Genomic DNA, 27,779 nt, shown 5'->3' with positions numbered 1-27,779 from the left:
ACTATTATTACTATCCAGTAACATTTATTTGTTCTGGGTACATGAATAAGGCTATAAAAATGACTGATTTGTGGAAAGAAAGCAAACTAAACACACTAATACTAAGGAGGATGACCCTACTCTGAAGACCTTACCATCTACAGGTTGTGTAATAGAGCTATATACAGGGAGTGCAGAATTATTAGGCAAGTTGTATTTTTGAGGATTAATTTTATTATTGAACAACAACCATGTTCTCAATGAACCCAAAAAACTCATTAATATCAAAGCTGAATAGTTTTGGAAGTAGTTTTTAGTTTGTTTTTAGTTATAGCTATTTTAGGGGGATATCTGTGTGTGCAGGTAACTATTACTGTGCATAATTATTAGGCAACTTAACAAAAAACAAATATATACCCATTTCAAATATTTATTTTTACCAGTGAAACCAATATAACATCTCAACATTCACAAATATACATTTCTGACATTCAAAAACAAAACAAAAACAAATCAGTGACCAATATAGCCACCTTTCTTTGCAAGGACACTCAAAAGCCTGCCATCCATGGATTCTGTCAGTGTTTTGATCTGTTCACCATCAACATTGCGTGCAGCAGCAACCACAGCCTCCCAGGCACTGTTCAGAGAGGTGTACTGTTTTCCCTCCTTGTAAATCTCACATTTGATGATGGACCACAGCTTCTCAATGGGGTTCAGATCAGGTGAACAAGGAGGCCATGTCATTAGATTTTCTTCTTTTATACCCTTTCTTGCCAGCCACGTTGTGGAGTACTTGGACGCGTGTGATGGAGCATTGTCCTGCATGAAAATCATGTTGGCGTCTGAGTCGGACTGGAGCTCTCTGCCCTTTACCAATCCAGCCACGGGCCCATCCATCTGGCCCATCAAGACTCACTCTCATTTCATCAGTCCATAAAACCTTAGAAAAATCAGTCTTGAGATATTTCTTGGCCCAGTCTTGATGTTTCAGCTTGTGTGTCTTGTTCAATGGTGGTCGTCTTTCAGCCTTTCTTACCTTGGCCATGTCTCTGAGTATTGCACACCTTGTACTTTTGGGCACTCCAGTGATGTTGCAGCTCTGAAATATGGCCAAACTGGTGGCAAGTGGCATCTTGGCAGCTGCACGCTTGACTTTTCTCAGTTCATGGGCAGTTATTTTGCGCCTTGGTTTTTCCACACGTTTCTTGCGACCCTGTTGACTATTTTGAATGAAACGCTTGATTGTTCGATGATCACGCTTCAGAAGCTTTGCAATTTTAAGAGTGCTGCATCCCTCTGCAAGATATCTCACTATTTTTGACTTTTCTGAGCCTGTCAAGTCCTTCTTTTGACCCATTTTGCCAAAGGAAAGGAAGTTGCCTAATAATTATGCACACCTGATATAGGGTGTTGATGTCATTAGACCACACCCCTTCTCATTACAGAGATGCACATCACCTAATATGCTTAATTGGTAGTAGGCTGTCGAGCCTATACAGCATGGAGTAAGACAACATGCATAAAGAGGATGATGTGGTCAAAATACTCATTTGCCTAATAATTCTGCACTCCCTGTACAAGTGCAAAAAGAAAATGCTGTAATATGCTTAAGCATTTTATTATTGCATTATTGCTTGTATATAAGTGTGTGTTTAACCCCTGCAAAGAGATTAAACACATAGTCAGCTCCAGAGCAGCAATGCACTACTGGGAGCTACCTTAAAACATCTGATGAGCTAATGGCAAGAGACAAATGTGTGTAGCCACAAATCTCCATCTAGCTTCAATTAGCGTAGAGTATGGAAGTGGAGGGCCCTCTAGTGGACCTGTAACAAAAATGAGGGATAACTGAGTTGAAGTCTGGAGGGTACTAGGCAGTTACATTGTTGCAAGTGTGGGGGCGGATGTTTCTGCTTACCTTTATAGGTCCTGGCTGCAGTGGATCCGGCCCTCTTTTGTTCCTGGTTCCAGACTTCAAGGGAGTTTTTCCCCGCCTGCCCGTCCCTGGCTGAAGAGGTGTCGGCTCGCAATGGTAATGGGTATAGTTCACCCTGGCGTGGGTAGGTTTATGTGAACTAGCCCTCTAAGCCCAGGTTTTAATTATAGCCTTCCGCTGTTTCAGGCGTGTTTTTACGACTCGTTTGAGGAGGTCGCCTTACTAGGCTGGTTGTTTATGCCCTAGCTGGAGGTCAGTCAGGGCCCAGAGAGTGGGCAGGGAGAGAGAAGAGTGATGCCCTAGGATGGGGGAGGTGATGCCCGCTAGGTGCCGACCTAGGGGTTACTCCCCCCTACGAATCGTAGGCCAAATATCTCTACCAGCTTACAGCTTTCTCTCTATGCCAATTGGGCACATACAATCCGTGCTACAAACACTGTGTTGGACCCTGACCATCTGTTAGTAGGGGTTAAACTAGCTAGTTCATTGCCACCACCAGTTTGTTAAGAACTTTATAGAGTTCTTTGTTATTGTTATTATTAAAGTTGCCTAAGTTGGCATATCTACATAGAGGTTTATTTTTGTCTTTAGCTAAAAACCTGTTGTGTGTTTATTGGTTTAATCATTCTACAGGGAGTGCAGAATTATTAGGCAAGTTGTATTTTTGAGGATTAATTTTATTATTGAACAACAACTATGTTCTCAATGAACCCAAAAAACTCATTAATATCAAAGCTGAATAGTTTTGGAAGTAGTTTTTAGTTTGTTTTTAGTTATAGCTATTTTAGGGGGATATCTGTGTGTGCAGGTGACTATTACTGTGCATAATTATTAGGCAACTTAACAAAAAACAAATATATACCCATTTCAATTATTTATTTTTACCAGTGAAACCAATATAACATCTCAACATTCACAAATATACATTTCTGACATTCAAAAACAAAACAAAAACAAATCAGTGACCAATATAGCCACCTTTCTTTGCAAGGACACTCAAAAGCCTGCCATCCATGGATTCTGTCAGTGTTTTGATCTGTTCACCATCAACATTGCGTGCAGCAGCAACCACAGCCTCCCAGACACAGTTCAGAGAGGTGTACTGTTTTCCCTCCTTGTAAATCTCACATTTGATGATGGACCACAGGTTCTCAATGGTGTTCAGATCAGGTGAACAAGGAGGCCATGTCATTAGATTTTCTTCTTTTATACCCTTTCTTGCCAGCCACGCTGTGGAGTACTTGGACGCGTGTGATGGAGCATTGTCCTGCATGAAAATCATGTTTTTCTTGAAGGATGCAGACGTCTTCCTGTACCACTGCTTGAAGAAGGTGTCTTCCAGAAACTGGCAGTAGGACTGGGAGTTGAGCTTGACTCCATCCTCAACCCAAAAAGGCCCCACAAGCTCATCTTTGATGATACCAGCCCAAACCAGTACTCCACCTCCACCTTGCTGGCATCTGAGTCAGACTGGAGCTCTCTGCCCTTTACCAATCCAGCCACGGGCCCATCCATCTGGCCCATCAAGACTCACTCTCATTTCATCAGTCCATAAAACCTTAGAAAAATCAGTCTTGAGATATTTCTTGGCCCAGTCTTGACGTTTCAGCTTGTGTGTCTTGTTCAGTGGTGGTCGTCTTTCAGCCTTTCTTACCTTGGCCATGTCTCTGAGTATTGCACACCTTGTGCTTTTGGGCACTCCAGTGATGTTGCAGCTCTGAAATATGGCCAAACTGGTGGCAAGTGGCATCTTGGCAGCTGCACGCTTGACTTTTCTCAGTTCATGGGCAGTTATTTTGCGCCTTGGTTTTTCCACACGCTTCTTGCGACCCTGTTGACTATTTTGAATGAAACGCTTGATTGTTCGATGATCACGCTTCAGAAGCTTTGCAATTTTAAGAGTGCTGCATCCCTCTGCAAGATATCTCACTATTTTTGACTTTTCTGAGCCTGTCAAGTCCTTCTTTTGACCCATTTTGCCAAAGGAAAGGAAGTTGCCTAATAATTATGCACACCTGATATAGGGTGTTGATGTCATTAGACCACACCCCTTCTCATTACAGAGATGCACATCACCTAATATGCTTAATTGGTAGTAGGCTTTCGAGCCTATACAGCTTGGAGTAAGACAACATGCATAAAGAGGATGATGTGGTCAAAATACTCATTTGCCTAATAATTCTGCACTCCCTGTAGGGTGCATAAGATGTAATAGGAAGTTTATCTCTTATGTACATATTTTTTTTCAACGAAGGATACCAAATTGCAAAGTACATTTAAACGTAGAAGTAAATTTAAAAGTGTTTTAAAATGACATGCTCTAACTGAATCGTGCAAGTTTAACTTTAACTTTCCTACCCCTTTTAAGAAAGTTGTAAACAAGATACAGCAGTTCCTATTATCAAGTATTTAATGGGTATCTGTATACATCGTTATCCTTTGCCCTCCCTGCAATATCGCCACAGCGCTATCAGCAGTGCACACCGCAGCGGATCCAGAGCTGATGTGGGAATATTGCACAGGAGTGAGCACTATAGAACAGTGTTATGTGCAGTGATAACTTCAGCACCGCGGGGAAAGGAAAGCTATTTGTTAGTCTTTGTGTAAGATTTTTTTGTTAGTGTATATACTATATACAATTAGCTCATTACATTGAGAATTCAAACTATGTACTATGGAAAATGTTTATATTAATACCAACAATATTCCTGTAGCCTCTCAGAGCTTCCTTTACAACAATACACATAAGTACATTTTTATTATATGTGTTTTTATGTTCCAATGTCTGTAGCAAGATTAGGTTTCACAGAGAATAATTTGTCCTTCATTGGGTTTTGTGTTTTCCAGGAATGGTTTCAGGAATCCAGTAAATACCTGTTTCAAGTGTTTTGGAAGGAAATGTTTACAATTTCTCTAGATTACTGAAGGACTATGAGAAGTCATTGTTGTTACAACTATAACAAATTGTTGTAGCAAGTCATTACAGATATTGGCGTATAGTTTATGTTCTTTTAATACTGATATTTCTCATGTGCTGTTATTTTTTTTTTGGGGAGGGGCTTAAAGGGGCATTGTAATGCAAAAAACCCCAAAACAATTAGTAAGAGGATGGAACTTTTGCAATACTGAGCTTACCTGAATGGCTCAACTACGGTTTTCCGTTCGTAAGCTGAATTGCTTGCGCTTCCTGGTAGGACTTTACATATGTATTTAACTGCTTTGTGGGAGTTAAATACATAGCTTGAATCATGCAAAATTTACATGCTTTAATTATAATTAGACCATGTAATATTTGCATCAGAATCTCTTTAATTTTTCTTCAGAACAACAGATTTATATATATTTCTAATGTTATCCTGCAGATGCGGAGATACGGAGCCCCAGAAGTGTCAAACAATATTTTTTTTTATAAATTGTGCGCACAATTTGCTAAATCACGAGCACATTTTGCTAAATCGTGATCACGATTTAGCTAAATCGTGATCACGATTTATAATCATGCTATTCCACCTTAAAGTGAAGGTAAACTTTGATGAATGACTAAATTCAAGTATGCACACACCTCTGAGATAAGGGGGATTAGTGCAAAGCCTTAGATACAAGTTAATCACAGATTATTTAGTATTGTATTGTGAAAGGATAAATATTCTTTATGCTAAATGTACCATTTGTCATATAACATAATGCTATTATGGGGCTTTTAGAAATCCATGTGACTGAAGCTGAGGTGCACAGTTACTGGCTACGAGTTTACCAGTTTGTGCTGAAATTTACTGACACATAGGGATCGATTTATCAATTAAGGGGCGGACAGGGGCAGACATATGGTGGGCAGCAATCTGCTGCCAGAATTTAACATTGCATACAAGCACTATTTTGCACTCACCTGCAATCCCGCTACCTACCCACACACAGCCAATAATGTGCAGGCAGGAGCTGTCAATCTCCCTGGTCGAACAAGGAGAAGAGGGTAGGGAAGCAGCTGTCTCATGGCCGCTGCTTGATAAATCGTGACTTCAGGTTCTCTTGTGAGAACCTGCAGTCATATGGAGGCGAAGGGCTTCATAAATCGAGCTCATATTGATGTCCAGTTCATGAACGATGCAGTAGAATTACATCATTAACAAGTGCATAATAAAAGACAATGCAAAAACAATGCAGTAGATTTTTTTCTCTCATATTCTGGCCCCCTGTATCATGTGACAGACAACAGCCAGACTAGTATACGTATACCATGTGAGCTTGTGCACATGCTCACTAGGATTTTGTTCCCTAGAAAGTGTGAATGTAAAAAGACTGTGCACAATTTGATAATGGAAGTAAATTGGAAAGTGTCTTAAAACTGCATGTTCTGTCTGAATCATAAAAGTTTTTTTTTTAACTTGAGTGTCCCATTTAACTAACTCCTTTGCAATGGAACACTCAGTTAACAGCCTTTACCCCTAACTGCACCTTAAATTAACCCTTACTGTCCCTTACTATAAATACTCCTCCCCATAACTTAACCCTAAGTACCCCAGTTAACCATAATTGCTCCTAAATTAACGCCAGATATTGCTGTGGAGCTCTGGGATAATAGTTATTGTGTTAAAATGTAAATTTATTATAATACCTATTAGGTAAATAAAGTGGGTATCACTTCCCTGTGAATGATCATGGATAACCAGTCTTTTGTCAGATGTGCAACTATAAGGCAAATACAACGTACAAAACGCAGCATACTCTGTTCTATGCACTGTGTTGGAACCCACACAATATATGTAGCATACTCTGTTCTATACACCATGTTGTATGTATTTGCCTTAGTTTTTCATATACAACAAAAGACTGGTTATCCATATGATATGGGTAAGAAATAAATGTAACACTGCATTGTGTGTCAGGACGGGTCGGACAGTGACTTAGGAGTCAGGAATCGGATCGGTGGAGCATCCGTAATAGGAGAACCTGCGGTTTGCCCCTCATGCATCACGTGCCTAACAAGTGAACTAATGAATTGGTTCATGAACTGGTTAAGTTAAACAAACCATCCAAAATTAACTGATTCATCAAGATGAATCAGCCATCCCACTGAACTGAACAAGAACTAGTAGCTGGTGGGCGGGAGTTCCTCCTCCTGTAGAAAGGTCATCAAAACATGACTAGCTAGGGAAGGAGCAGGCTGCTCTGTAAGGGGGAGAATTCATGCTTAAAGTGACAGTATACACCAATTTTCATATAACTGCATGTATTAGACACTACTATAAAGAAGAATATGCACAGATACTGATCTAAAAATCAAGTATAAAACCTTTTAAAAACTTACTAAGAAGCTCCAAATTTAGCGCTGTTCATGAGCTGTAACCCCCAGTGAAATGGGCTTGGCAAACAGGAGCCAGCAGTGGTTTGTAAATGCATGTATACATCTGACACTTTGGGGCTTGGGTAGGAGTCTGAAAACCAGCACAATGTTATTAAAAAATAAGCAAAACAAAAAAAGCTATACATTGTTACAAAAAAACTCCCAGGTGGACTGTATAAATTGATAATCACGAAACATTTATGCAAAGAAAAATCTAGTGTATAATGTCCCTTTAAGGTGGAATAGCACAATTATAATTATTTATAAATTGTGCTCACAATTTAGCAAAATGTGCGCACGATTTAGACACGTCTGGGTTCCGTACAGAAACCGTTGAACACAACATTGCAATTTTGGAAGTGACATCATACATATTCTGGGTCCGGCTGTGCATCTATACCCTCAATAAGAGGGACAAACTTTTATGTTCCTGCAACTTTCAAACATCTGGTTACCATAGCAACCAGCAACAACTGCAAAACACATATTATCAAAGCACAATTGCCGAATCATATATATATATTCAGAATGCGCAACAAGAACAAATAAAAATGTTTCATTATCTATTTCAGGCTTATAAAAAGCTATGCACAGTGAGACAATCTAACACTAGAATAAATTACATTTTGTGAAATGCATGCAACTAATTTATCAAAAAATGATAAGCCGGATATAGGAAGAATTGATGAAAATGCTACAGTGGATCTATGATTGCATCAAAAAGCTGATAACATAATTTACCAGATTTTGAAATAGGTACCTGAAAGACAACATAATATCAAAGCTAATACACAATGCACTGTTGCCTGAAAATGTAAACCTTTATGCTAAGGAAATTGCTGATAAAGTTGCAAGAAAAAGTAGCGTCCTGAGATAAATATTTCTACATTTTGCATAAGGAATGGTTGACGTTATGTACAATACTGTCACAGAAGCAGCAAGACTAAATGGAGGTCCCTGAAAAGCCTACATTTTCTTGCTTAAAGGGACATGAAACCCAATTTTGTTCTTTCATGTTTCAGATAGAGCATACAATTTTAAACAACTTTCCAATTTACTTCTATTATGTAATTTGATCCATTCTCTTGGTATCCGTTGATGAAAAAGCAGCAATTCCCTAGTGGGAGCTAGCTGAATGCATTGGGTGAGCCAATAACATGGGGCATATATGTGAAGCCACCAATTAGCAGCTTCTGAGTCTACCTAGGTATGATTTTCAACAAAGGATATCTAGAGAACAAAATAAATGAGATAATAGAAGTAAATTGGAAGTTGATACTGTTGACCACCCTCTTTTGCTCCAAACCCTCCAATCCTTCAGCATTTGTGACACAGCCCTCTCGTGGTTCTCTCCCTACCTGTCAAACCATACATTTAGTATTGCCTTCTGTGGAGCCTCTTCTGCCCCGTCACCACTTTCTGTTGGAGTACCGCAAGGCTCTGTCCTCGGTCATCTTCTCTTCTCAACCTTCACGTCATCATTAGGTTCCCTAATAAAGTCCCATGGGTTCCAATATCATTTGTATGCCGACGACACCCAAATCTACTACTCTGCACCAGACCTATCTCCTTCCTTGCTAACCCGTGTCACTAACTGTCTTTCTCACATCTCTTCCTGGATGTCCTCTCACTACTTCAAGCCAAATCTCTCCAAAACTGAGCTCCTTATTTTCCCTCCTTCCAATATCTCCACCCCCAATCTCTCTATAACTGTTGACAACTCCATCATTACCCCTTATCCACATGCCCAATGTCTTGGGGTCACACTTGACTCAGATCTTACTTTTACTCCTAACATTCAGTCCTTGGCTAAATCCTGCCGCTTCCACCTTAAAAACATCTATAAAATTAGATATTTCCTTACACAAGACACAACTAAGATTTAATTCACTCTCTCATCCTTTCCCGCCTCGATTACTGCAACTCTGTCCTCTCTGGTCTCCCCAGCTGCCGCCTAGCTCCTTTACAATCCATAATGAATGCCTCTGCCAGGCTCATCTTCCGTACACGTCGTTCTTCATCTGCTGCACCTCTCTGCCAATCCCCTCACTGGCTTCCTCTTGCCTCCAGGATTAAACAATATTCTCACTCTGACATACCAAACCACCCAACAGCACTGCTCCCCTTATATCTCAGACCTTGTCTCCAGATACTCTCCCTCCAGTCCCCTTCGCTCTGCTCATGACCTCCTACTCTTCTCCTCTCTTGTTACCTCCTCACACTCCCGCTTACAGAACTTCTCCAGACTGGCTCCCATCTTGTGGAACTCTCTGCCTTGCTCCACAAGACTCTGCCCTAGTTTTGAAAACTTCAAGCACTCCCTAAAGACTCTACTGTTCAGTGATGCATACAACCTACACTAACCTTTCTTTATAACATTTCCTCTCAACCATTGCTATCCCCTTGAACCCCCTTAGCATGTAAGCCTAAGAGCCATGCTGTTTGTAGATCATGCTGTTTGGGGTACTAGCCACAATGTATGGTGCAGGGACAGTTATCCTTGTTTGGAAATTATACCCTTAACATCTATTTTAATATACACTGTTTAGAATTTAGTTTTTTTAAGTTTTGTTTTGTCATACAAGAGACGTTATCTCTTTTAGGGCCAGATTACAAGTGGATAGCTAAACGTTGCTTTCCTGAAAGTGACATTTGTGCTCCACTGTGTAATACCAGTGCGCTAATATGCACTGGTATTACAAGGTAACAGCAATGCGAATGCGAGTGTGCTTCCATAGGCCCCAATGGGAGCCTCGTTCTGATGTTGTCACCCTTGATTTTACTCCAACCCCACTATATTTCTTATTCACAACCTTGCAATGATTAACCTTTAGTAATAGCCACTGTAGAGTAGTGATTTAAACCTCTTTGCTGACTGTAACCTTTTTTGCTAGTAATATATAGAGAACACTGGATTACATTCTGTGCTAATAGCACAAACAGAACATAATTTTACCATTGTGGCTCAGATAAAACACATAGAACTGTAATTTCACCACTTGTTGGTGCCATTAGCACATTCCATTACAGCAGAGACAGAGCAATTATTTTACCCCTATGCTGTAGAAACTGAAATAGAGCCATTATTTAAACCCATTAGTTACCAGTAACATAGAACTGTGATTTTACTACTCCTACATAGATGCCAGTAATTCACACAATTGAGTGATTTTGTTTACACTTTGTTTTCGCTACCAATAACATATATCTGTAAATTTAGAGCTTTACTATACCAGGCTTACGGTTTTATCACCTAGTATCCCTAACATTAGCTTGAGGATTTATTATCCAGCTGCAGGCCTGGACTGACCATAGGGCATACCGGGCAAATGACCGGTGGGCCTCCGGTTACCTTAGCCCCGCCCATTAACCAGGTATACCATGTTCCACAAAATTTTATTGAAGTTTGGTGCCGGTGTGACTGTTGTGCCACAGATTACCTAAGCTCCCAGGGGCGGGCAGGCTGTAAAACACGGCATAGCCATAAGTGAGCAGGGGAGACAGACTGGCATACAGCGGCCGTGAGACTGAGCATGATAGCATCTACTTACTTGCAAGTTGGTCTCACGGCTGCTGTATGCACTTGCAAGAAATATGCTGCTACTGATGCAGCAGAGGGTGGGAGGAGGAGCAGGGGCCTCCGAGATCTATGCTAGTGTGATGGCCTGGCTGGGAGGAACTGAAAAGGTAAAACGTGACAACATGTGACCTCCCGCTCCCCCATCACTTCCTCCCAGTGTAGCCACGCACGCAGGAGGTAAGAGAGGGCAAGGCTGACCTAGTAAGCTCATCAAAAGTGCAGGAAGCCCATGTGCTCCTTCTCTTGTCTTGCTGATATCAGGCTAATCTGTAAGTTTCAGGAAAAGAGCTGATTCATCCTTACATTTCACAGCAACCTGAATTACCTGTTCATGAACATGTAACCCAAGCACAATGGCGTCCTAATCAGGGCTGCTGATATCTCACCAAGCAATGCAAGTCAATCTGAGCAATGTATGTGTGTCCTGGATATCACACACTGCTTTCCTCATCTTGATTCAGTTCACCAGTCTTAAAAACTGCTGCCCAAAAATATCTGACCACAAGTAGGCAAAATTCAATAACACTTACAAAGCTGTTGGAGTAATTAAATGCAAAAATTGATGAAAGTGTTTGGAGTTGATGACTCTTCATTGAAAGGTTTGCTGTTAATAGTTGATAGCAAATTCCTATTTCCCCATTTGAATTGAGGATTCTGAGCATTGCTATACAGGGAGTGCAGAATTATTAGGCAAGTTGTATTTTTGAGGATTAATTTTATTATTGAACAACAACCATGTTCTCAATGAACCCAAAAAACTCATTAATATCAAAGCTGAATAGTTTTGGAAGTAGTTTTTAGTTTGTTTTTAGTTATAGCTATTTTAGGGGGATATCTGTGTGTGCAGGTGACTATTACTGTGCATAATTATTAGGCAACTTAACAAAAAACAAATATATGCCCATTTCAATTATTTATTTTTACCAGTGAAACCAATATAACATCTCAACATTCACAAATATACATTTCTGACATTCAAAAACAAAACAAAAACAAATCAGTGACCAATATAGCCACCTTTCTTTGCAAGGACACTCAAAAGCCTGCCATCCATGGATTCTGTCAGTGTTTTGATCTGTTCACCATCAACATTGCGTGCAGCAGCAACCACAGCCTCCCAGACACTGTTCAGAGAGGTGTACTGTTTTCCCTCCTTGTAAATCTCACATTTGATGATGGACCACAGGTTCTCAATGGGGTTCAGATCAGGTGAACAAGGAGGCCATGTCATTAGATTTTCTTCTTTTATACCCTTTCTTGCCAGCCACGCTGTGGAGTACTTGGACGTGTGTGATGGAGCATTGTCCTGCATGAAAATCATGTTTTTCTTGAAGGATGCAGACTTCTTCCTGTACCACTGCTTGAAGAAGGTGTCTTCCAGAAACTGGCAGTAGGACTGGGAGTTGAGCTTGACTCCATCCTCAACCCGAAAAGGCCCCACAAGCTCATCTTTGATGATACCAGCCCAAACCAGTATTCCACCTCCACCTTGCTGGTGTCTGAGTCGGACTGGAGCTCTCTGCCCTTTACCAATCCAGCCACGGGCCCATCCATCTGGCCCATCAAGACTCACTCTCATTTCATCAGTCCATAAAACCTTAGAAAAATCAGTCTTGAGATATTTCTTGGCCCAGTCTTGACGTTTCAGCTTGTGTGTCTTGTTCAGTGGTGGTCGTCTTTCAGCCTTTCTTACCTTGGCCATGTCTCTGAGTATTGCACACCTTGTGCTTTTGGGCACTCCAGTGATGTTGCAGCTCTGAAATATGGCCAAACTGGTGGCAAGTGGCATCTTGGCAGCTGCACTCTTGACTTTTCTCAATTCATGGGCAGTTATTTTGCGTCTTGGTTTTTCCACACGCTTCTGAGAGAGAGCAGGGGAGGAGAGGTAGATCTGGGTGTCATCGGCATAGAGGTGATATTGCACCTTGTGTTATTCTTTCTTTTTAAAGAGGCATTAAAAACTTTGAGGTGGTAATAAATAAAATGATAAATCATATATATATATATATATATATATATATATATATATATATATACAGTATATATAAAAACTCTACAATATACTTTTATTATTTATATTGTCCCCCCTTTCCTGTAATTGAATGCTGACATTGTGAGCATTTCAGTTCCTGTTAGAAGTAGAAGTGCAGAACACTGTTATATTCCACACAGTCATTGGCTGCACCCTCTAGTGACTCTAATTGGCCACAGCAGAGAAGGTAACCTAAGTTAGAACATGGCAGCTCCCATTGTTTTATAGACATTAAAACTTCACACATATTTTTTCACTATTTAAGCAACAGTTTTGTAGTAGATAGAGCTGAAAGACGAAGCACTCTCTGATGAAGGGGTGAACACCCGAAACGTCACTGTAAATAAAATTGTGTTGTACACTTGATAAGACCAGAGAGTGCTTTGTCCTTCAGCTCTATCTATCTATCTATCTATCTATCTATCTATCTATCTATCTATCTATCTATCTATCTATCTATCTATCTATCTATCCAGTATATATATATACATATATATATATATATATATATATAAATATGTGACCCTCTGTATTAGTTATGACAGCACATGTGACCCTCAGTATTAAACTTGGCAGCACATCTGACCCTCTGTACTGATGGATGGAGGGAGGTAGGCAGGCCTGCCAGCCTGGCCCCTGTTTGTAGCTATGCTATCTGTTAAAGTATATATATATATATATATATATATATATATATATATATATATATATATATATATATATATATATATATATATATATATGTATAAAGTTAAAGCTAACCATTTTCCCACATGCTGGAAAAAGTATCCCCCAGTATATCGACAAAATGCTCTGTGTTCTAATGTGTGTGTGTGTCCATGTGTGTGTGTATATATACTGCATATATATATATATATATATATATATATATATATATATATATATATATATATATATATATATATATACATACAGTATATATACACACACATACAATATATACCAGGGTGGGCTGCTCTGGCATAAAATGCCCGGGCCTATTTTTGGTCCCAGTCCAGCCCTGTCCAGCTGCAATATGATATATGCTAAAATAAATTCTGCTTAACATCTTTCTGAGCATTCCCTTCTCTATTTCAGTGAGCATCTGCTATGGGTGCACAGGATATTAAAGTAAAATAAAGTAACACAGCTAGGGGACACGCACTGAAATGTCACCACACTATCAGGAGGTGTGATGTACTATGTGCAGCCTGTTCTCAGTCACACACTGTAAAAGAAGGTGTTATCACCTAACCAAGGAGATTAACAACAAGGTTACATTTAATCAATCTGTCAACATAGATGTGGTTTATATATTGTTGATAAATTACACATCAGGCAAGTTTAACTTCTATTTAAACTCTTTATCTACACATTTGGAACAGATGTCTTAACTAACGGTGCATTCTAATGCAAACATTACATGCTCCAATTCATTAGAGATTTGCATTTTTTTTAATTACATATGCTATGGGTTAAACACATAAGTAGGTCCCAACCAGAAGCCACAAGGTGTGCAACTCCAACATAAGATACAGTTGGTCAGCCAATCAGAAGCAGCAGTCACTTGACCTGCCAATCACTGACTGAATCTGCATGAAACCTGTAAAATGAAGAGTATAGATAAAATATGTATTCCGCAGCCTTTGTTGTGTGCACGAATATAAGTTATTATTTATTATGCTTACAAAAAAATTGAGTACACAATATATGGCCAGATTACTAGTGGAGCACTATTTAGCGCTTACACTAGATCGCTAATATCACTAGAAGTAAACTTTGTGCGCTCATCGGGTTGCGCAGGGGCGAAACTACAGGGGGTGGAGAGGTCGCAATTGTGCGTGGGGGCCCAGCTTAAAAAAAATGTTTTTTTTTTAAAACGTTGACCTGCCACTGCCTGCACTGATATCATGTGAGTGTGATGTGATGCTTCACTAGTGTCTTTGTCTCTGACTACAGGGGTTAGTGTTTCTGTTTTACCAATTGGTGTTTATCTGTGTGTATGTATGTATATATTTAACTGTGTGTGTATTTATGCATGTATGTGTGTGTGTATGTGACTGTGTGTGTATTTATGCATGTGTGTGTGTGTATGTATGCATGTGTGTGTGTTTATGTGACTGTGTGTGTATGTATGCATGTGTGTGTGTGTGTATGTGACTGTGTGTGTATTTATGCATGTATGTGTGTGTGTGTATGTTTGTATGTTTTTTTTTTAAACGTTAACCTGCCACTGCCTGCACTGATTTCATGTGAGTGTGATGTGATGCTTCACTAGTGTCTTTGTCTCTGACTACAGGGGTTAGTGTTTCTGTTTTACCCATTGGTGTTTATGTGTGTGCATGTAGTATGTATGTAACTGTGTGTGTATTTATGCATGTATGTGTGTGTATGTATGTGTGTATGTGACTGTGTGTGTATTTATGCATGTATGTGTGTGTATGTATGTTTGTGGAACAAGCAAATTACAGACATTGTTACTACAGCATGGAGGGCAGGGAGTAAACAGTGTCACTATACAGTACCACTATATACAGTACGGGGGGGGGGCTGGACCATGTCACAGATTATTGTGGTCACTTTATAAAGTACTGGGGTGGGTAGGGTCAGGCCAGCCATCTCTCCGGCAGATTACAGACTGTGTCACTAAATCACTATATACAGTACTGGTGGGTTAAACAGTGTCACTATACACAGTAATAGGGGGTCAGACCATCTCACAGACTGTGGGCACAGGGTACCTCCTTTTGCAGACATGTAATCTGATTCACATTTCTTTTTCTGTATAAAATGTTAAAAAATAATAATAATAAAAAAAAAATTGTATCAAATTCACCTCCTTTTTTTTTGGGGGGGGGGCTTCTTAGATTCTTGCACCTAGGCCCTGTGGTTTCTAGTTACGCCTCTGGGGTTCTGCTTGTATTATGAGTTAAAAGTAAAAAGTTTGAGCTCTTGCGCTAACCTGACGAGCTTAAATAGCTTATTTCTAGTGCAATTAGGCTATCGTGCAAACGATAACCTATTCCTCCATAGAAGTTAATGGAGAAAAAAAAGTGGAAAAAAACACCCTACTAGAGCACAAACCCGGTCACATTTTCTCATATGCACAAACCCGATAACATATTTGCATATGCGCTAACCCGACTGTGTATTCACATATGCACTAACCCGACATGAAAATATGAATATTTCACTTTCCAATGTTTTTCACATAGAAGAATATGTTCGATTTATTCTTAAATACATATTTCTATATATATCTGATGGTATTTTGGTACAATATATATCTAGACTTATATATACAGTATATATAATTATACAGTATCTCCCAAAAGTGAGTAAACCCATCAAATTTTTGTAAATATTTTATTATATCTTTTCATGTGACTACACTGAAGACATGGCACTTTGCTACAATGTAAAGTAGTGAGTGTACAGCCTGTATAACAGTGTAAATTTGCTGTCCCCTCAAAATAACTCAACACACAGCCATTAATGTGTAAACCGTTGCTAACAAAAGTTAGGGGTTATTTTGATGGGACAGCACTTTTACACTGTTATACAGGCTGTACACTCACTACTTTACATTGTAGCAAAGTGTCATTTCTTCAGTGTTGTCACATGAAAAGATATAATGAAATATTTACAAAAATGTGAGGGGTGTACTCACTTTTGTGAGATACTGTATATAGGTATAGATATATACATATATATATATATATATATATATATATATATATATAAATAACTATTTAAAATACAAAGAACATATTCCATTATGTGCAGAACATTGGAATGTGAAATATTTACAGTACAAACACAGTATAACACTATTAAATACGAATATTGCATAAATATGCTTTAACATGTTTTCATCTACTTAACTGCAAGGGGCTCCAATGCACTGTTGCAGAGATCTGTGGCAAGGGTTGCAGGTTTGATCCTGGCAATGTCCACTCAGCCTTTCATCCTTCCAAGGTCGGTAAAATGAGTACCGTTGGGTAATAAAAACACCTGTTATCAGCACCATGAGTCGGTTAAGTCTGAGGTTGTGCGCTATACAAGTGTCCATTATTATTATTATACTGTATGTGTAAATATGTATTTGTGTTTATATGTGTAAATACATACATATATATATACACATGAAAGGGGTTGCAGGTTTGAGCCCGGCGATGTCCACTCAGCCTTTCATCCTTCCAAGGTCGGTAAAATGAGTACCGTTGGGTAATAATAACACCTGTTATCAGTGCCGCAAGCCGGTTAAATCTGAGATTGTGCGCTTTACAAGTATCCATTATTATTATTATTATTATTATACTGTATGTGTAAATATGTATTTGTGTTTATATGTGTAAATATATATATATATATATATATACATGTATATGTATGCATCCCTATGTTAGAGCCCTTTGTCTGACTTTTTTTCTTTAATACCTGAGATCTCATATCTTTGAGCACTTTTAACTTTTGAGTGCAATATTTTTTGTGTATAATTTTTATTCGATAGTGTTATTATGAGTGTAAATATACTTTGTAATGTATTTTTGATGTGTTTTGTAATACTTTTTATGTTCGCAAAACAAGTTAACTGCAGCTCTGAAGTCCCGGTAATCATTCTAGCGTAAATCACAATTGCGCTCATGGAATTACTTTTGCACTTAACTCGTAATACGAGTGCAATCCAACATGAGTGCAAATGATTAAGAAAACCCATGCACAAACGTTTGCACACCACTCGTAATCTGGCCTATAGTGTGTTGTTTTTCCATAGCAATCCTTTGTTTTCTGACCACAGTGACAACATAAGGCTGAAGATGGAAAGTGATAAAAGGATGTGGAAGCCCAATGTAAACTGTGGCCAAAAAACCCATCATCTTTTCAATAGGCTTTCTTTCTTTCTCGTAACTCTAACATAGGCACAAGCCAGGTGCTGATCTCAGGGTCGGGTGCTGTGATTGGTAGGAACAAGCTGTACACTGTCCACAGAGTATGCATGCCAGTACACTTTGAGATTAGCACCCAGTGTGTGCAATTGGCACTGTTGTCAGCTTTGAAAAAAAAAATCTAAAATAGCCTTTCTTCAGTGCTGCTTAGCAACATATTATTATGTCCCTTTAATAAGTAGACCAGAACATAAAAATGTGTTTTGCAGCAGTCTGACTAATAATGTTTTACTAAACCGTAAGCTTTGGAAAGCACAATAGTTCCTTACTGTATGCCTCTCAAGCCTTTTGACTGTGGAATGACAAGCCTTGCATATAAACACATCTGGACCTCAGTTGTCCTTAACCTTGCTATGTCTCCATGTATAGTACGTCTGCTACTCTGCCTCAGGGAGGTCTCACACAGGAACTGCTGCGGTTGAGTTCAAGGCGCTCTGCTCAGGGAAGTTTGACTTACAAGATTAAAGCAAGGAAGTGTGTGAAATAGCCAGATCTAACAGGCACAGGCCAACCAGTGTTCACCTGATTGAAATAGTAATATTTAAGTGGAGAAAACCCATGAGCTGCACATTTTGATCAGCGTGGTATAACTTACATTCTAAAGAGAGCTGTATGCTTAAAAAGCCCATCCCTGCAGACTTACATCTAACCGGACTCCTGTTTCTCAGAATGGTTCGTGTTACTCGGTTTAGCCCTCCTGATCCTGAAGTTGAAAAAGCAATCCAAGGTATGTTATATTAGGGATTCAAGGGGCATTCTACTCAAATATATTCTATCATGTATATGAATATGTCTGAATATTAAAAAAAAATTGGATGAAAATTGGTTGAGTAAAATCTATTTTAAATTTAAAGTAAAACTAACATGAAATGCATACTTAGGTATCTATTGCTCACTTGCTGATAGGGACAACTGTCTGAGAAAATGTTGTATTATTCAGCAGAGGGACATTTATTTTTCAAAAGAAAAATCACCGCAATACGTTTTGAAATATTTTGTTTCAGATGGTGTTAAGAAATTTTTGGAGCACAATATTTCTTTAAGTATGTCATATTAAATGGACTTTATATCAAAAAGTATGCCCCATCAAACCCTTTTAAGCAACCTTGCAATATCTTTTGTGTTGAAAAATACTAGATAAGCCTTTTTAAGCACTTTGGACATAGACCTGGAGCAAAATCTGCTCCTAATTGAGGTATATATAACATTCATAAGAATCTGCTCCTAATTGAGGTGTATATAACATTCATATGAATCTGCTCCTAATTGAGGTATATATATAACCTTCACATGGAACAAACAGACCAATCACTGCCCCAGGACTGCATGAGCGCGTGTAAACAGTGCCCATCTCAGAGTTAAAACTTGTTAAAATGTAAGATATTGCAAAATTGCTTATATAGGATGAACTAAAAATAATATTTTATTAAATATTATAGCTAGAATTTCCAAAACCCGCAAGTTCTTTTATAGCATTTTTATTTTACAATCTCTGGAAAAAAATGAATGGTGAGAACAGCTAAGTCAAGTAACTAACATGAATCTATGATGGAACAGCTACTAATTTTAAAGCACAGTTTTCTTCACATAAAGTTGCAAATATTATTTACAGACCTGTGAAGGTAATAACCCTGAGGCTTTTTTTTTTTTTACCTCTGTCTAATTTTAAATCCTGCTTTAGAGATAAGTGATTGTGGTTTTATTGCTGAACTGCTTAGACACTCAGTTGTGCTCAAGAAAACCTCATAAAAACACAACTATCCAGGTTCTGGTCAGTGCATTAAAGGGACACTCAATCAAAATTAAACTTTCATTATTCAGATAGAGCATGCCATTTTAAACAACTTTCCAATTTACTTCCATTAACTAAATGTGTCTTTTTATATTTAAAATTTTTGAGTCAACAGCTCCTACTGAGCATGTGCAAGAATAAGTGTGTATGCATTTGTGAATGGCTAATGGCTGTCACATGGTACGTGTATGCGTTTGTGATTGGCTGATGGCTGTCACATGGTACAGGGGGAGTGGAAAGAGACATAACTTTTAAAATTCTCAGAAAAAAAATCTACTACTCATTTGAAGTTCAGACTAAGTGCTATTGCATTGTCTTGTTATCTTGCATTTGTTGATTATTCAAATCTATTGTGTTGACTGGTCCTTTAAAGAGGAAGCAAATACTGATGCTTATGTGACTAAAAATCTACAAGGAGAAATATGGTGGTAGATTTAACAATGTCTGTCCAAGATGATACGCTGTTGCGTGTCATGTCCGACAGATATCCCTGAATGTCAACATTCATCATTACACAAGCAGTTCACCAGAACTGCTTGTGCAATGCCGCCCCCTGAAGATTTGCGGCTGCTAGTAGGGGGTGTCAATCAGCCCGATCATATAGGATCGGGCGGATTGAAGACCACAGCCTCAGAGGCAGCGGATAAGTTATGGGGCAGCAGTCTTTAGACCACTGCTTCATAACTGCTGTTTCCGGCGAGCCTGAAGGTTCGTGCGGAAACAAGGGGAACAAGAGCCATTGTTAAATCTACCCCGTGGCGTCTTAGTACATGTGCATATCATTAAACGTTACTATTTGATTTTTTTAAAACAGACTTCTCATTATCTTTATTTCTTTCTGCTTCCTTAGTTGCTGCTTAAAATCTTTGCAATGAGAAGATACAAAATGTTCTATTCCACTGTACTGCGCTGCATAATCTGTTGGTGCTTTATAAATAAAATATAATATTAATACATAATTTATTATGTTGCAAAAATGAATGCACACTTTTTTTTGTATTTATTAAAACCGAGGTCTTAGGCACAAATTGGTCACAACTTATCACAAAGTACAATGCAGCAAGAAAGGAGGGTTGTAAAACCTATAGTGATCAGTCTTAAATATACATACTTTTATCTGAAAGGGACATTCAAAAGCAATAGGACATTCACGTTTTGTATTATTGACTTTAACTATGTGCTTAAACTACACAAATATTTTATAGCCATAGTTAAATTCGTACTTGGTAGCTTCAAACATTATAAATCAAGTGAAGGAAAAAAACATTTGCATGTGGCCCCAGCACCTATACATTTGCACATTTTTTTACAACCCTTCCAATATATCTCTTAATTTTCTAACTGCCTCTCAGTGGGTATAGTCTCTAACTTCCTCTCAGTGGGTATATTCTCTAACTTCCTCTCAGTGGGTATATTCTCTAACTGCCTCTCAGTGGGTATATTCTCTAACTGCCTCTCAGTGGGTATATTATCTAAATGCCTCTCAGTGGGTATATTCTCTTAACTTCCTCTCAGTGGGTATATTCTCTAACTGCCTCTCAGTGGGTATATTCTCTAACTGCCTCTAAGTGGTTATATTCTCTAACTGCCTCTCTAGTGGGTATATTCTCTAACTGCCTGTAAGTGGGTATATTCTCTAACTGCCTGTAAGTGGGTATATTCTCTAACGTCCTCTCAGTGGGTATATTATCTAACTGCCTCTCAGTGGGTATATTCTCTAACTGCCTCTCAGTGGGTATATTCTCTAACTGCCTCTCAGTGGGTATATTCTCTAACTGCCTGTAAGTGGGTATATTCTCTAACTGCCTGTAAGTGGGTATATTCTCTAACGTCCTCTCAGTGGGTATATTATCTAACTGCCTCTCAGTGGGTATATTCTCTAACTGCCTCTCAGTGGGTATATTCTCTAACTGCCTCTCAGTGGGTATATTCTCTAACTGCCTGTAAGTGGGTATATTCTCTAACTGCCTGTAAGTGGGTATATTCTCTAACGTCCTCTCAGTGGGTATATTATCTAACTGCCTCTCAGTGGGTATATTCTCTAACTGCCTCTCAGTGGGTATATTTTCTAACTGCCTCTCAGTAAGTATATTCTCTAACTTCCTCTCAGTGGGTATATTCTCTAACTGCCTCTCAGTAAGTATATTCTCTAACTGCCTCTCAGTGGGTATATTCTCTAACTGCCTCTCAGTAAGTATATTCTCTAACTTCCTCTCAGTGGGTATATTCTCTAACTGCCTCTCAGTGGGTATATTCTCTAACTGCCTCTCAGTGGGTATATTCTCTAACTCCCTCTCAGTGGGTATATTCTCTAACTTCCTCTCAGTGGGTATATTCTCTAACTCCCTCTCAGTGGGTATATTCTCTAACTTCCTCTCAGTGGGTATATTCTCTAACTCCCTCTCAGTGGGTATATTCTCTAACTTCCTCTCAGTGGGTATATTCTCTAACTGCCTCTCAGTGGGTATATTCTCTAACTGCCTCTCAGTGGGTATATTCTCTAACTCCCTCTCAGTGGGTATATTCTCTAACTTCCTCTCAGTGGGTATATTCTCTAACTTCCTCTCAGTGGGTATATTCTCTAACTGCCTCTCAGTGGGTATATTCTCTAACTCCCTCTCAGTGGGTATATTCTCTAACTGCCTCTCAGTGGGTATATTCTCTAACTGCCTCTCAGTAAGTATATTCTCTAACTTCCTCTCAGTGGGTATATTCTCTAACTGCCTCTCAGTAAGTATATTCTCTAACTTCCTCTCAGTGGGTATATTCTCTAACTTCCTCTCAGTGGGTATATTCTCTAACTTCCTCTCAGTGGGTATATTCTCTAACTGCCTCTCAGTGGGTATATTCTCTAACTTCCTCTCAGTGGGTATATTCTCTAACTGCCTCTCAGTGGGTATATTCTCTAACTTCCTCTCAGTGGGTATATTCTCTAACTGCTTCTCAGTGGGTATATTATCTAACTTCCTCTCAGTGGGTATATTCTCTAACTGCCTCTCAGTGGGTATATTCTCTAACTTCCTCTCAGTGGGTATATTCTCTAACTGCCTCTCAGTGGGTATATTCTCTAACTGCCTCTCAGTGGGTATATTCTCTAACTGCCTCTCAGTGGGTATATTATCTAAATGCCTCTCAGTGGGTATATTCTTTAACTGCCTCTCAGTGGGTATAGTCTCTATCTGCCTCTCAGTGGGTATATTCTCTAACTTCCTCTCAGTGGGTATATTCTCTAACTGCCTCTCAGTGGGTATATTCTCTAACTGCCTCTCAGTGGGTATATTCTCTAACTGCCTCTCAGTAAGTATATTCTCTAACTGCCTCTCAGTGGGTATATTCTCTAACTGCCTCTCAGTGGGTATATTCTCTAACTGCCTCTCAGTGGGTATATTATCTAAATGCCTCTCAGTGGGTATATTCTTTAACTGCCTCTCAGTGGGTATAGTCTCTAACTGCCTCTCAGTGGGTATATTCTCTAACGTCCTCTCAGTGGGTATATTCTCTAACTGCCTCTCAGTGGGTATATTCTCTAACTGCCTCTCAGCTGGTATATTATCTAACTGCCTCTCAGTGGGTATATTCTCTAACTGCCTCTCAGTGGATATATTATCTGAATGCCTCTCAGTTGGGTATATTCTTTAACTGCCTCTAGTGTTTAGGCTATTATATGTAAGCATTTATTAAACCGTTAGCTTTACTTCCATAGTGTATTTACTTCATAAAATAACATGACCAAACCGTACATACTTTAGCTTTATCTCTCACAAAAGGCTTTTATATGCAGCCACTAATCAGCAGCTAACACCTAGCTCCTGAGCCTACCCAGGTATTATATTTAACAAAAGATACCAATAGAATGAATACAATTTAATAATATAAGTAAATTGGAAAAGTGTTTAAAAGCACATAATATCCATATGCTAAATCATTTGAAAGTGATGCAGCAGAACTGTAAAAAGCTGACAAAAAAAAAACCAGTAGGTTGGGCCATATGAGGGTAGGCGGTGGAAGACAACAGAAGGGTGGCATTGCAGGATTGGAACGTGCAAGGAGAAGCTGCTGCTTCCTTGTGTACAGCTGAATGGCGGGACCTGGTGAACGGCAGGTGGATCTTACCTGTCCTGCTGTGGCGGCTTTCCAGAATCGTTGTCTCGGCAGGTTACTGCTGATCAGGGGAGGACCGGGAGCATCGAATGGACCAGGATGCGCATGAAAAAGCTCCCGCCCTCCCTCCCCCTTTTCTATATGTGGTTGATCTGTATGTCGCAGCTTCGGTGGTGGCGGGGGGTGCTTGCCTATTTTGTGGTGGTTTGGATCACAGTGGATTGTTGGTATCTCCTGTTTGATTGGCAGGGGAGAATTTTATACAAGGGGGCGTGCCCTTCTTAGTGGTAAGATCGGCACACGTTGTGGATGGGCAGGCACCCTGGGGGTTTTTATGAAATGTTTAACTGATTATTTGGTATGGTTATGGATATATTATTTATGGTGTTCAATAAAGCAAGCTGCGGCCTTTGTAACCTCACTTCCTTGTGTCATGCGTTTATTTAAGCGGAACGAAAGTGCCTAGTATGGGGGTCAGATATTTTACCTCAAATTTTCTTTAGCTCTCAATATTAAGTGCTCCATGCACAGTTATCTTTCAGTTACTGTCCAGGCCATTTTGAAATAAACAAAAAAAAACTATAGCCGATTTCACTCTTTGCATTATTGTGATCTCATGAGATTTCACTGAAATCTTGCGAGATTTCATAGTAAACTTCCTTTAAACTGAGTAGGGACATAACATGACTGTTCCGGCACATGCCAGATTCATGCACCCTTTAAAGTCTTGTGACTAGCATCCTGGTTGGCTTCTTAAAGTCCCTTTATAATGGGATGTGGCCACTGAAGAATTTTTGAGGTAAAATATCTTCCTTTTTGTTCCGCTAATATTTTCTAGTCAGCTTTTTCTAGCTATGCTGCATCACTTTCAAGTGCTTCAACATTTGGGTATCATGCCTCTTTAAAATAGTATGCTCTATCTGAATCATGAAAGGGAAATTGTGTGATTCATGTCCCTTTAAAGGGACAGTCTACTCCAGAAATGTTATTGTTTAAAAAGATAATCCCTTTATGAACCATTCCCCTGTTTTGCATAACCAACACAGTTATATTAATATAATTTTTACCTCTGTGATTACCTTGTGTCTAAGCCTTTGCAGACTGCCCCCTTATTTCAGTTCTTTTGACAGACTTGCATTTAGGCCAATCAGTGCCTTCTCATTTGTAACTTTATGGGCGTGGTCACGATTTTATCTGTATGTCACACATGAACTAAGGGCCTCTAGCCGTAAAAAACTGCCAAATGCATTGAAATAAGATCTGAATCATAAAAGTTTGATTTTGACTAGACTGTCCCTTTAAATTTGCCTCTATAAAATTATTTGAGCACCCTCCCAGTATTAGTGAGACACCATTGATAATCTTGCCAAAGTGGAGAATTTAAAGGGATATTCCAGTATTTAACTGCACATAAATTAATTACATGTTTACATAGAAACATATTTGCAATATACATGTATTGGCAAAAATGCTTCTAGTAACAGTTATCACTGTTTTAGTGTGAAAGGGACAGTCTAATCAAAGCTAAAGTTTCTTTATTCAATTTTAAACAACTTACTTCTATCATCACAATTGCTTGATGATATTCTTTGTTGAAAGTAGTGCAGCTGCTCTGAGTGCCAGTGGGGCCTGTATCATGTCAGCAATTAACAAATTAAGTAATTGCCAGATGAAACAAGCACCTTAGGCTTTCTGAGCAAGTGCTGTGTATGAAATGCTGGTGCACAGTGCATACTTATGTCCCTTTAAGATCATCAGGCCAAGCACAAAAAAACTCTCATATGCTGGACAATATTATCAGACTCTCCAATTTATTTAGCCTCTCCTGTTTTATTTTCCCCAAGCTATCAATAACCCTACCTTACATCTATGTTTTTAATAAATGAGTGCCCTAGAATAACAGATGTTAGTAAATCAAGCACTATTTATTTATTGCTGTCCCCATACACTTAGGAATAAATAATGAAAGGCAGAATAACAGCATCTAAAAAAAAATACAGCTATATATTTTTTCATGTGCAAATGCTTCTTGTCCTTAAATGAAGTATTTACAGTAGTTATTTTAAGATGTGTAAGAATCATGCGTGATTTGGCACACGTCGCCTGCAATGACATTTTACTATGGCATGTTTTGTTTTTTTAAACAAGTGTGTTAAAGGGATTGTGAGACCAATGGGGGAAAAAATCAAGCGCAGAAAGAAAAAAGTGTCTAAAAGGCAGAGGACCACAGAGGTTACTGTTTGTTCTTCCTTATTAGAAAGACATTCTTTACACAGTTCTGCTTGATTAAATGACAAATTGGAATGTACTGACTGCAGCAGCCGCAATGTATATGTTTGGCCAACTAGACATAAAATGATTATCCATTTCCATTACTGTTTCACTTTCCATAACAGATGCAAGCTGTGTGACACTAGGATTCATTTACAGTATATCACAAATGTTTGTGCTTAATTTAATCTTTCTTATTTTAAAACACATAGCAGGCTGGCTTGTGTAGCAGAGGAGGTGACCCCTTTACTGCAAGAAAGGGCTTCAAGTAATTTTATTTCCAATACTTTCTGGTAGCCGAAGGGTTAACAACTCTATTTTTCAGTTACCAGAACCTTGCATGATGTTAAGGATGCTATTTGCATCATTTTATTTAGAATACCATTGTATTAAAGTGATTATAAACTTGAATGAATTAAAGCCCAGGATCTGAAAATAATCTTAAAAACATGGGCACTTTAATTCATTAAAGTTTACAAAGATGCTTATTTTTTAAAATACCTTTGCGTTATGTAAACATAAAGCCGATCCTCCGCTCACATTTCCTGCTTTCTTTAGCAGATTCTTGATAAATCCGGCTTCCTCCAATCGTTGTGTGCCCCCTTCGGCATCCAGTTCGTGGGGCACACAACAATTGGAGGAGGCCGGATTTGTAAAGAATCTGCTAAAGAAAGCAGGAAATGCGAGCGGAGGATCTGCGCTATGTTTACCATAATGAATGGTATTTTAAAAAAATAAGCGTCTTTGTAAGCTTTAAGAATTAATGTGCCCCTGTTTTTAAGATTTTTGTTTTTTGATCCTGGGCTTTAATTAATTAAAGTTTACACAATCACTTTAAGCAATCACTGTGCACATTGTGTGTATAACCTCAGATTAGTGTGTCCATGATTTACAAATAAATCGGAGACTTTAACTATTGTACATACAAAAGCACTTTAGCAGATAGCTTTGTTTCTCTTATCTTGTTATTCTGAGGCTTACTACCTCTCAATTGGCATTAGAAGAGAGGTGTGCGAGGACTTGCAAGGCATGTTTTTAAAATCAATTTCTGCTACTAATCAGTGAGAAGCTAGAGATATGTTGTCAGCTTCAATACTCTGCCTCCAGTAGCTTAGATGAAAGTTGTACAGGCAGCACAGTGTTGGAATATACTTTATATTGTGAGATGAGTTTCTGACAGCGGCAGTTAAAATGTTACTTTAGCTGCAGTATCTAAAGAGAACTAGCAACAATCCAGGCAAAAAATGCATATGGCACACAGCTACTAAAAATATGATAGGACTCTAATCATATAGTAACACTGACCCCGCTTGCTCCTTTAAAGTTGTAAATTAAAGTAGTGATTATAAGGTCTGTGCTTAATGTATGCAGGTGCTGACCAATGAGGTACCAGCTGGGATATATTTAGCATTTCAAGGGCTGGCGAACATGTTTTAGAAATCCTGGTAATGAAAATAGTTAAATAAAATGATAAATTATTTATTGTAATTGGCCATAATCCTTCACAGAGATCTTACAAAATGAGGACAACAATGAGCCAGTTAAAGGGACATAAAAGTGCAAAGAGAAAATGCTCCACTGTGTTAGATTATCTTGTATTACCCTATTATTTAAAAAATATGTAATTAGTTAAACACATTGTTAAAGTCAGCACCAGCGTGACAATGCACTGCTAGGAGCTAGATAAACACATCTGGTAAACCAATGACAAACAGCATATGTGTGTAGCCACCAATCACTAGCTCTCAGTAGTGAATGTTTGTGACTTTCATGTCCCTTTTAAGTAGCATTATGT

At 38.8% G+C, this 27,779-nt stretch overlaps 1 protein-coding gene across 4 annotated transcripts in view; it reads left to right on the top strand.

Moving 5' to 3' along the window:
• Positions 1 to 27,779, top strand: part of ENOX1 (ecto-NOX disulfide-thiol exchanger 1) — a 1,465,540-nt gene that overhangs the window by 693,715 nt on the left and 744,046 nt on the right. The window contains exon 1 of one of the 4 annotated variants that reach the window (XM_053707979.1): positions 18,213 to 18,547. The exons of the other annotated variants lie outside the window; for them this stretch is intronic. Within the exon in view, the coding sequence (XP_053563954.1) occupies positions 18,433 to 18,547 (115 nt within the window). The 5' untranslated portion in view covers positions 18,213 to 18,432. Of the gene's footprint in view, positions 1 to 18,212; positions 18,548 to 27,779 lie in introns of those variants that run through there. 4 annotated transcript variants of the gene reach the window in all.

This window comes from Bombina bombina, chromosome 3 (genome assembly GCF_027579735.1).
Source record: "Bombina bombina isolate aBomBom1 chromosome 3, aBomBom1.pri, whole genome shotgun sequence".
NCBI classification, from domain to species: Eukaryota; Metazoa; Chordata; class Amphibia; order Anura; family Bombinatoridae; genus Bombina; species Bombina bombina.
The sequence above is the reverse complement of the archived record's forward strand: the minus strand, read 5'-3'. Positions and strand labels throughout refer to the sequence as shown.